The 12,425-nt window shown below is 31.2% G+C and overlaps 2 protein-coding genes across 9 annotated transcripts in view; one reads left to right on the top strand and one right to left on the bottom strand.

Annotated features, from left to right (window-relative positions):
* Positions 1-12,425, bottom strand: part of LOC113392727 (CUGBP Elav-like family member 2) — a 387,219-nt gene that overhangs the window by 108,790 nt on the left and 266,004 nt on the right. For all 8 annotated transcript variants that reach the window (XM_064215969.1, XM_064215970.1, XM_064215966.1 and 5 more), the window contains 2 exons: positions 9,783-9,903; positions 6,271-6,353 (listed from right to left, as the gene is read on the bottom strand). In XM_064215969.1, coding sequence (XP_064072039.1) covers positions 6,271-6,353; positions 9,783-9,903 — 204 coding nt within the window. The remainder of the gene's footprint in view (positions 1-6,270; positions 6,354-9,782; positions 9,904-12,425) is intronic.
* Positions 1-12,425, top strand: part of LOC113391540 (sodium/hydrogen exchanger 9B2-like) — a 416,017-nt gene that overhangs the window by 168,838 nt on the left and 234,754 nt on the right. The gene's annotated exons all lie outside the window — the stretch shown is intronic.

Genomic DNA, 12,425 nt, shown 5'->3' with positions numbered 1-12,425 from the left:
TAACATGGTTATTTTTATTACTAACAGTATTTAAAACAAGAAATTGTCTTGTGAACAAGACATTCGTAGATAATGTCGAAATATCGAGCTCCACCAAATAAAAATAAAAAACACTGTAAATATCCCGTTTTAAATACTTTTAATATATATTCCTAATAGTATAGTTTTTCGACGGCATTGACGTCAAGATCCAATAGACTCAAATATACTTGTAATAATTATATAAAATGGAAAATAATTATATAAAAAATAAAAATATTTACTGTAATAATTTTTCTAAGCGGTAAGTCGTACTAAAAAAAATGTAGAATAGCACATTATATATACATATATACTCAAATTTACTTATTTCTTTCTAATTTTTGCAATATTTTCGAGCTGTAAGTTATGAGGAAAATCTAAGTAAATATTCTTAAGTTCATTTCACTTTGTACAAGCGTCTAAGAGGCGACGGATAAATGAATTAAATTTCGCATGATAAGGACCCATTGTCATAATTTTTTACCGACGTACCCGATTTCGTATTTATAGCGACGTTTTTTTTTTTTTACGTAAGTTCATGCCGTGGTATAATACATTTAACGGAACCTTATTTACGACCCCCTAACTTAACGTAAAATGGTAAATAATTGCAATATTGGAGAAAAAGTTTGAAGACTATAAATTTATATTATCGCATGCGATGTCGAGATAAAGCAACGTTCGTCTTTGTTTGTAATGCATTTTAAATTAAATATTTTGTGTATTTACGAATACCGTTAATAGTTTTATATTGTTTACTGGAAGTCTATGAAGTAGTAGAAACTACTTGAAAACGATTGCTGCGACTGTTATTTTTGAACATTAAACATGATCTCGACCTTGACAATGAAACTTATCAAAATCAATAAAAAACGGTACTGCCTAGTAGAAAATTAGGTATTGAACAACATTTTTTGGTTACAGTTTCAAATAATTTAATAACATTTTTATAAGTCACACATTTAGAATAAGTTGTTTTTACATAAAAATCTAAAATTGTACCTCTTTAAAATCTCAGTTTTAAAAAAAATATATCACGCATTACAAAATATAGCTCTTGCTAATTAAACCATCGCTTTTGTAATGGTCTATGAACAACCAATTAATAAAAATAATAATTTCACCAAGTGAAAAATCCCCTCGACAGAATAAACCGTACATGGTACGGAAACAAAATGCCGTCCCTCAATAATGGACCCGGTCAATTACTTAAGACCGGAGCATCATAAGCCCGGACTATCGATCAAAGTTCGCTCGTGACCGCCCCGGCCGAACCGTGTCCCGGCGGGACGTACTTTTTCCATTTTCTAACCGGTTATAACAGGTTAGATTGATTTATTATGATGCTTTTTAAAGACGGTTGAGTTACGAGATTGATGTTTTACGTTTTTCATTATATCAATAAACTTGATGCTTTTAATAATCGAACAATACAATTTTTGGGCTTTTATAAGTTTTAATTCGTAGTATCGCTTTAATGCAATATCAATAACATTGTATTAAAAGATCTTCAACGTCAATTTTTTATAGTAATCTGTTTCTCAGCACCTTTCAATATATGTAGTAGACCTATTCTATTAAACACACACACTAGAAACTCATACATTAAAAATTATAATATTTAATACTATCAAATTGCGTATTTGTTAGTCGGTTTTCAACATCAATTATTCTCGTGTCGAGTTCTTACAGAATAGCACTGCCGCTATCACCTTAATTTTGTTTTCAAACGTAACTTTCGTTGATTTATTCAGTAATTACGTGATAGAAAGATAATACATATATATATGTGTTAATGCTTGGTCTCTTCACATACAACGGGGCAGTGAAGGGTCAGTACCCGAAGAAGTGTGAGATTTGGCATGGTTAAAAAATTGGAGTGAAAATCAATGTTCGAATCAGAATCGGGTTCTGCTGACCATAAAAACGCACTATCATCAGAACTGAACCAACAAGATAAGTTTTAACCTTACGAGATTTGATCTAGCTCACAAAAAAAAATTGCAAGTTAAATAACAGGTTGTAGCAATGTTGTACCCATTCAAAATATTTGAAAACAAAACATTATTGCGCAAAATCTTAACTATAAGTCCTCATTGAAAAATTCATACGCTACAATACAGCGAGAGCGAGTTGCATAAAAAAAAATAAACTCATAAAAATGTGTTAATATGATTCTCGAACTGAAATAAATGCATTTCTTCATTGTAGCATATCAATTTGATGACGGAACAAGTAATCTGATTAAAAGCTATTACAGTTTGGCGGGCTGCCATGCAATGTCATCGGAGGTTCTGATGCTTCCGATACTAAGTATATTATTATATTCTATTTATAATAGTTCCATTAATATCATACCCATTATACATACATACTTCACAGGGTGGGGATGGCCCTGTGGTCGGCACAGGTATGAATATACAATTTATAATTCAATTGCCGTCAACATCTACCCGCAAACGTCAGTCTCGTGAACAAGACATTCGTAGATAATGTCGAAATATCGAGCTCCACCAAATAAAAATAAAAAACATGGTAAATATCCCGTTTTAAATACTGTTCGTTATAATTCTATTGCATCAACAAGTTAATAAAACTTACATTCCATAATATACACAGCTGTATGATATTTATTTTAATTAAAAACAAATAATCTAAGTATCAGAGCATATCTAAATAATTTTATGTTTATTGTAATAAGCACATGACAATATCATGATGTTCCGACGATATAAATATTTCATTAAGATTTTGCCGCGTAGCCAGAACATAGCACTTTCGAAATTTTATTTCGAGACGTTTGATTAAGCTTACAGGTAAAACATACGTAGAATTTGAATGTACCAGTGCTAATACATTTTGTATCAGCGCTTCGTGTGGGCTTAGAGATTCCTCGGCATGACATTGGTGTACCGTGTAGTATAGTATTATTATACAGTAATAATATTATACAACACGTTCTACTGCACTAGGTTTTTAAATTTATTACATTAACTATAATTATTAGTTTAAATAAACGTCTTTGATAACTTCATTGTTATTTAATTTAAGTGGTATTTTGTTAATAAAAGCGAAATCATTTCTTATTAGTGGTAAAACTTTACTTTGTTTTGTTTTATTCTGATTTAAACGATGAGTGAGTCAATTTAACTTTATAAGATTTGATGCACCAGGTACATCAAATCTTATTTCCCAAGGTTTATAGTACAGTGGTTGTGTCAGAAATGGTTGATATTATTTTAGGCGCCAATGTATATGGGAGGCGGTGACCACTTACCCATATACAATTTATAAAATAATAACTTGGAACGAATTGTTTGATTTGAGCTGTCTTCTAATTTTCTAGTACATTCGTATTGCAGTTTTCACTCTTCTTAATATTGTATATTAATATTATTCATATTATAACATAAAAATAATCAAGCAATAAAATATATTACAATATAAATATATTCGTACGTATTGCGAGTGTCATCGGTCGTCAGTGAAATTTTTATATGCTAAATATAATATCTACAAGAACCGATCACTAAAGGATCCGTTTCCTTTCCATTTTAAATGAAAAAGTAAGATTGGCGATGAGTATTTTTTAAATAGAAATAACTTATTCATATTTATTTTAGTTATTTTCGTAACAACTTATTTCAATATTAAATACATATATTTTATTAAATATACTTCAAACGTTAATATTTACATTCTTAAGGTATGTTACCTTACGAAATACTTTGTCATTTTATGAAATATATTTCAAATAAATAAATATTACTATTATTCAGGCTTCTCAGATGCCTCTTGTAAATGAATATGTCTGTTGCAGACGGCGTTCAAACGAAAGCACTAGGCCGTTTGTTGCGGACGACCTTATTCATACGATAGCACGATATTACAAGCGTTAAGTCACATGCTACTAATATAAATAAGTAGTGCGTTTATAAAAAATGGCCATCTTTAGTTTGACGCTACATACATAATTTTGCAAGAAATAATTGATCCAATTTATTTAGCCGTGGAAGTAGTCTTTTATAATATGAAAACATGGTATTGTAGATGCTTTTTATTGCTTTATCATCGTGTTACGAGCATGCCTTGTATAATAATAATAGTTTTAAAAATTGGGTATGTAAAGACTTTTACTTGGTGGAAGGGTTGTGCAAGCCCGTCTGGGTAGGTACCACCCACTGATCGGATATTCCACCGCTAATCAATAGAACTCAGTATTATTGTGTTCCGGTTTGAAGGGTGAGTGAGCCAGTGTAACTACAGGCTCAAGGGACATAACATCTTGGTTCCCAAGGTTTGTGGCCCATTCGTGATGTAAGGAATGGTTAATATTTCTTACAGCGCCATTGTCTATGGGCGGTAGTGATCGCTTACCATCAGGTGGATCATATTCTCGTCCGCCAACTTATGCCATAAAAAGAAGAACATATCTAATTTTATAATAACAGCCTTTGTGCTAAAATATTACCGTCAGAAATCACTTAGCGGATAGACACAAAGTAATACATAAAATCTTACCACCATTAAATATATAGTATATGTTCCCTTTACGTGAAAAAGTAGAAAATCTTAATTAGAAATCACCCCTATAAAGGGACGATTTCGATGCAGTAATTAAGCGTACCGGATAAAAGTAAGAATTGGACCTCGAACGCTAACCAATCAACAAATATTTACCCACGATCCGATCGAGCAAGTTACCTGCCATCCCGAGCAAAGAATCGAAGTCAATCGAGAGGGAAACAACGAGATAATATAATAGAATTGAATTATCGCGGGATAAAGACGAGGGAGGCCAGATATCAAATAAAAGAATCGGTAATTCGATTGTATTCGATAACAATCGATGAGCGGTAACGAAAAGGATGTTTGCGCTATCGAAAAGCCCAATAATGAAAATTATTGTTTTGTATAGCAACAGGTTTTGTAAACAGAGAGACGGGCGCAATGTATACGCAATAGAAACAAATATTTATCTAATCGCTTCCCAGGGGATACTTGGATGAGAAGATCTTAAGTCGAATAACTTTTCTCTTCAACCATAGTATACTATACATGCATACATTAACATCCTGTAAATTTCCCACTTCTGGGCTAAGGCATCCTCTCCCTTTGAGGAGATTGTATGGAGTCTTTTCCACCACGCTGCTCCAATGCGGGTTTGCTGGATAGACATGTGGCAGAATTTTGTTTAAATTAGACACGTGCATGTTTCCTCATGATGTTTTCCATCACCGTCGAACACGAGATTGATTATAAGCACAAATTCAGCACATGAAAATTCAGTGGTGCTTGCCTGGGTTCTAACGACTGGGCCATGGTTTACATAATTACTTCGTTTAAATTTTATCATCATTAGCAATTCTTTAATATGAATAATATGATAGTTTATTTAAAGAAAAATTTAAAGAACTCTTTGATTTTATTTTTTATAGTTGATTATATATTAAGAGATTCATTACAATGAGGTATGAGCAAATATTTAGTCTGCCGAAATAATATTTAATATTATTTTAACATAAGCATCATGATAAAATTAAATAAATATTTTTACTTTCTATTTGATTATGCCCATTCAAATTTTTATCTTTATTTGATAGTTAGAAGAATATCAATAAAAGACTTTGATTACGATGAAGTATTACTGAAAATGTTTAAGATTATATTATGACGATTGATAATGTCATTAAAATGTGAGAAAAATAAATAAAGATACGTTTAATTACACAAATGTATTATGCAGTAGAATTAATACCGAGTCTTTCTATACACCGTTACTGCTATAGTTACTGGTGTGAACGATTTTAGATGAGATTAATGTGTAAGTTTCGGATTCAAATTCCAGGTCGGTTCGATGAATAGAATTGGGTAATTTGTGTTTATAAATAGTGTACTCTCTCTTAAACTTGCACTTCTGATTCGCAGCCTAGAGTAAAGGAGACTGCGTTGTGACTTTTTACCTTTGAAATCAAGCAAGACTGCTCGCTCTTCGCCAAGGCATCTCTACGGTAGTAAAAAATGGCTATCCTATCAGATTATGGGGGATATGCACTTTTGTTTGTATATAGACACACACTATAATATATCCTGCTCCAATCCGTTGCGCTTGGACGTCGTTTAGGACATTTTAACAACAATAAAACATAATTCTATAGACTCGACATACAATTTAATATCATTCAAAGCGTAACATTGAACGTGTAAACGAGTATTTAATAATGGGAGTAACATATAAAACGCACTTACCCCGCTTAACGTTTTGATATTGTGCAAAGCGTCCTGGGCTTTCAACGCCGCTTTCCGCGTGAAAAACGTCACAAAACAGCACCCTGCAACAGAAGCGCACACTAACGTAACGTAACAACACAAACAGACAGACAGGGAAGAAACTACTAACGTTACAATCACTTAATTACATAATGCTTTCTCGGTGGACAAGAGATACTCGCTGATTGCCTTCGCCGCGCCTTCGTCTGATCTATACATAAAAAAGTAAACAATAATAAGTAACGTCTATAGAACAAACATGTACCTTTCAATTATTGAACATATTTAGTAGAAACTGTTACATCACATCAAAACTAAATTGTAGAATGGTCTTGCCTAGTAATGGACGCCTACTAGACATATTTTTATTTGACATTTGGACGTCGTTTGTATTTATTGAGGACAGCTTATTCATTTTAACGAAATGTTGTATATTTCCATTTTCAAAATTATGGTAACGAGGGCTCGGGTTTGTAATAGGCCACCTGATGGTAATAAACCCCATGTCCACAGCCACCTTAGACAGGCTTTTACAAGCCGTACTACCGATTAATCAACTATCTCTTTCTTTCGCTAAGACGAAACTCTAACTTAATCTGTTTTTTTAATTTAATTATAGCAAGGCAGAGCGAAACACTCGAAGGTATTGGTCACCTTCGCTAATAGAAACTTCACAACTATACGACAACAACCATTGGATCTGAGCTGTCTCTTGTGCATACAATTACACAGACTGACTCAAATTTGCAGAAATATTGCCGAAAATTTAAAAAATGGAACGTTAAAGGGTCTTGAAATTATTTCGGTATTCAAAAATAAATGATAATAGCAACGTTTTTTTAAAAATATTATTAACAGTACATGAAAGTAAGATTATATTAATAACATAAATACTTTCTAAGAAAAATTTAGTACACAATTGTACAATAAAAGTTACTAACTTAGTTTTTAAAGTTAAAATACTAACATTGAAATTTAGGAAACAATAATAATAACTGTAACAGCATAACGAAAACCACTAAGAAAATATTAAATTTTATTTTATTCTCCTTGACCGACGCCTGGAAAATGTTGTTAATGCACGAGAAATTAAACAAAGCTCCTGTTATTTGCACGAGTACTTACAAAAGGTGCTTTTTCATACGAATATGCGTAACAAAGCAACAAAAATGTCAACATGTAACGTAACGTAACGTGCCGAGGCTTTGTTCGTTAAACAATGACGTCTGACACGCGCGGAGACGGGTCCCCGGGCTACATTTGATTAAACTATTTCATACATACTACTTTACGAGAGGTTGAGTGACATTATAACATGACACTTTTTATATCTAGAAAATAAGCATTTTTGAAAAGTTTAGGTTCAAATAAGTTCAAAGAGGTACCAGGATAGTATAAGAAGGTTAGAGCTTCAGTGATAGATAGCTCTTTGAATTGTTTCCTAAGTGGGTATTAAGAAAGGATTTCCAGTACCAATTCGTACAAGCACGTTAAATTTCTCAAGACTGCAGTTTCACCTAACGTTAAAAGAAAACATTCGTGACCTGCATGTTTCGAAAGAAAACCAAAGAAATATATATCTGCCAACTCGTTACCTAAATAAAAGAAAATTCCTACATTCTACATATTTTCATTTATAACACTATCTTTGATCTAAAATACAATTTAAAAAATTGTAAGCCTAAGTGATTATAGCAAACATTAGTAACTAAAATTACACACAATGATTTACGTTATGCTTGGGTAAGTGATACAATATCTAATTAGGAATAGTAATTTTAATTGCACCACGATATTTATGAAACCAAAAATTAGAACAACTAAAATAACAATATTGTTTTTTATTTAGTAGAGTACTTTTTTATTAAATATCGATAGTGTGATATAGGATTATAATAATTAAATCAAAACATTTCAATAATAAAACAATGTTTTAATTGTGTTTCCAACTTTGTGACTGTATCAATAAAAGAAATACCGAAGTGGAAACAAAATGATAAAAAAAAATTACGTAGAAAGTTATTTTAATTAAATATTAAGAAAATAATTTAAAAAGTTACAAGTTCGATAAAGCATTTCGTATAGTCGATAACGTAAAAATATTAATATAACAATAAAATAAGTGTAATATTTTTCTTGCTGAATCCTTATGATGTATTTAATGGCGGTGGAGTTTTATGCAGGATCGTTTAGGAAGGTACAATCTGTACTCATCAGCTATATGGAACAATTTATATTGCTGTTTTCCGGTTTAATGGGAATAAGTTTGTGTAATGACTGCCATAAGGGATATAAGATTTTCGATTACATTACGATTTGCAACGAATCGAAAAATATCGGTTATGGTTTAGACTCATTGACAATTTATAAAGATTGAGCAAGCTTTTATTTTTATTATAAGGAAAAACTAAAACAATTATTTTCGCATCATGTTTCGAAAACTCGATTTTATTTTTAATTTATATAATTCAAAAATATCCTTTATTAAATAATTGTTTTAGGTTATGACTGAAATGGAAATTGACAACGTAGAAGAATGGATAAAATTAAGATTTTAATATCCATTATAAGAAAAAAATATTGTTTGTTCTCGTTTCATAGAATAATTTAAAATTTCTGGTCCGGACATGACACAGCCTGTCAAATAAACTGAATTCAATTAAAGACATCAACCTGTTCCCAGACAATGTTACTAAGGCTTGCTAACAACTATCCTTCTGCGTTTAAATTGAATTAAATATTTTTACTTTGACATATTTCCCACAGTAATATAAAAGTATGATATTATTTAGATCTGTCAAAAATATATAATAAAACACTAATGTAGATTATTAAGACCAGTTAAGCAAATAAGGAAGATAAAATAAAGTTTTATAGAAACTTTGTCGACGGACATTTAAGCGATGGCGTATTGATTGCCTTTTGGGATCATTATTTTGTTAAGCTATGATTACACCTATTTAATCCAAAGAGTATTTTTCGTACTCCATAGGTTTACACTTGATTATAATACAACCATGAAGAAAGAAAGAGTACTGAAATAAATATGCATCAACTTTAGAAGGTAAAACAAAATTATATTATTTGTAATTAAAAAACTTTACAGAGAATTTAATGTTGCTATTCATATCGTATTGTTCCATTTCCTGATGTGACCAACGAATTAATAGTTTAAATCGACTGAAGGTACAAGGATTTATATAGAACGATCTCTTATGCAAATAACATGCATTATATTAAGTATTATTCTGTGAATACAGATTGTAATACAGAATGTAATACTTAATGTAGTTATAATCTCAGATTATGAAACAAAGGGCAGCTAGAGCGCGCGGAATATTATACTGAAGCAAGAAAAGCGAATACATACTCCCGATAATTAATGCTTTTGTTGCTTTACTATAATGTTTCGCGTGCTCCATGTGAATTTTGTAACATAATCAAACGTTGTAAATATTAGAGTTGGTAATCTAGTTTAAAGTGTGCCTGACCTTTACTCGCTCCAGTTATCTTGTCTCTCAACACATTAATCTGATGCACCCTCCCGAACTCCTCGAACATAAGTCGGAGATCATTCTCGTCCATACTTCTAGGCACTTGACCAACGAACATCTGTAATAAAACAATAAAAAAAATGTACATAAAGTAATAAAACATAGCATAGCTTTTGTCGAACGGACAGAAAAAGAAAGTAGATCTCAATATTAAATAAGAAAATCGAAATGTACTAATTTATTTTAAACGAAATAAAAAAAAAAGAAATCAAAATCTGAAAATTCTTCATAAACTCTCGAGCGAAATGGAAGCAAACATTTTAAAATACGAAAATGAAGTGATATATTGACATAATTAAAATAATCCACTAGAATACACTGCACGGGCCGAATGTACGGTGACAAAGAGGACGGCGTATAATGGATTTTTATATTTGCTGTTATACCTACCAAGAAAATAAAATAAATTCACACAACTTATATTTGAGTACCTACTAATATATATAATAATAGTAATATTAAAATTATTTTTGGTGTTGAAACTGATACAGACAATCTATAGCTTATTCCAACCACAAGGGGATAAAAGCAAAAAAAAAGAAAAAACAATATTGAACATCGAATTCGCGCGATATCATTGGTCGAGAGCTTGAATAATAATCTTTGATATCCATTACGGATGTACGAAAAAATGGCGTTTTGAACGTCGACGAAACTGTTATCCCATCTTTGAAAGTAAAATTAAAATGGATATAGCTAGATAAATGGAATAGTGTTGTATATGTATATATGTTGTATATGTTGTATTATAGACAAATAAATATATTAATCAAGAACTGTTAATAGTGCACAGTATAGCTGATAAATTAGTAAGTCGCATGGAAAACGGTAATCCAAGGTTTGTTCGTCTGCATTCCTTCTTCGATTGGGATATATACATATACATACATCACATTGCATACATTAACAGCCTATAAATTTCCCACAGCTGGGCTAAGGCCTCCGCTTCCTTTGAGAAGGTTTGGAGCATATTCCACCACGCTGCTCCAATGCGGGACTATATACATATATCTATATATCATATGTGGTATTTTCGAGTTTAAAGTATTTACTTTATATGTGGGTAATGATACGCATAAAATAGGTAAATACACGTCATATACTAATTTATATTTACAAGCTGCTATTTTTAACTTGACCTCTTTGTGTGTGTTGGCCGAATTTCGTAACAGAATTTTTAATCCCTAATACATTAAGTTCTATTTGTTTTTACATGTATTACGTTCAAGATCGTTTCATTTAAGTTTCTGTTCGATAATAATTTAATCGCTTTTACGTTGGCTCACGACGTCCGCTCACAAACGTCACAAAAGCCATCATACCAAACGTTGTTCCTTTAAATATCGTAAATTTATTGAAGGTAAAAGATCTTTCGAGTTTAGCGCGTCAAGTTCAAGTTATCGACTTCATGATAACAAACGATTTAAATGTTTCAAACAATTTAGTTTAACTTTCTTGATACCTACCTGATTAACTAAAGTAACTAATGTTGCCATACTATTATATCTTATTTGCATGTAATAGTTAAAATGATCTAATAATGTTAATTATTTGCCAGTATTAACTGGTTTTGAAGATCATGAGTACCATTTCAAACAAGTACCACTTTACATAGCATGATGTTGAAAGAAAACAGGCTGTAATATGTAAGTATACTTCACTAAGAATTTTAACCTATCGTAGCTGACGCAATCGTTAAAAACAAGCAAGCTCATCTTGATTAAAAAAACCACTAGCTATTTCCAAAATCATAATAAAGTTAAATAGAAAAAAAAAACACGCATACATGTATATCAATAATATGAAAATATCGTTCCATTGAATGATAGTGACGTTATCATTCTGGAAGTCGGTCACTTGAAATTTGGTGCACGCGTTCGCAACCTGATTACATCCATGTTACAGTACAGTACTCGCCTAAATTAAACGCTCGCATGAATGACAAAGTGATAACGTTGCTTCAGGTGAATGGATGCAGGGATCAGTTCTCGCTCGAAAATTAAAAACTAAAGCCTGAAATTAAGCTATTAATCCAATTAATGTCGTGTGAAATTGTGTTTTTTATTCGTTTACGTTTGTTATGCTTTCATGTCTCGACTACAAGACCAAATAATCACGTATTAATATATATAATACTGTAATACTTATAAATAATTCCACTTTTTAAACTAATGGATTATATAGATGGATTAAAATTTCTGGAAATTGAAAATAAATGAATTAAGAATGTTGTCATATACAAAACGATTTTTATACAAATTGTTGCATTAGTTTTTAATGTAAGTTTTATTGTGATCATTTAATAATAAACTAGCTTTTACCCGCCCGCTTCACAGGGTATTTCATAAAGAACGGGGGAAGAAGAAATAATCAAAGGAATTCCCTTATAATTAAGATTACGCTTAAACCAATACGAATCTAGAACAATTCACAAATTACTTTGTCCTTCGTATAAATAAAGACATCATTAATAATATTATTATCATGATAACATTATGAACGTGTACACGTGCTATACTCTATAACATATCAATCTACCTATATATAAGTAAGAATTAGTAAGTATTCACTGCGTATCAC

Source organism: Vanessa tameamea, chromosome 10, assembly GCF_037043105.1.
Source record: "Vanessa tameamea isolate UH-Manoa-2023 chromosome 10, ilVanTame1 primary haplotype, whole genome shotgun sequence".
Lineage (NCBI taxonomy): Eukaryota > Metazoa > Arthropoda > Insecta > Lepidoptera > Nymphalidae > Vanessa > Vanessa tameamea.
The sequence above is the reverse complement of the archived record's forward strand: the minus strand, read 5'-3'. Positions and strand labels throughout refer to the sequence as shown.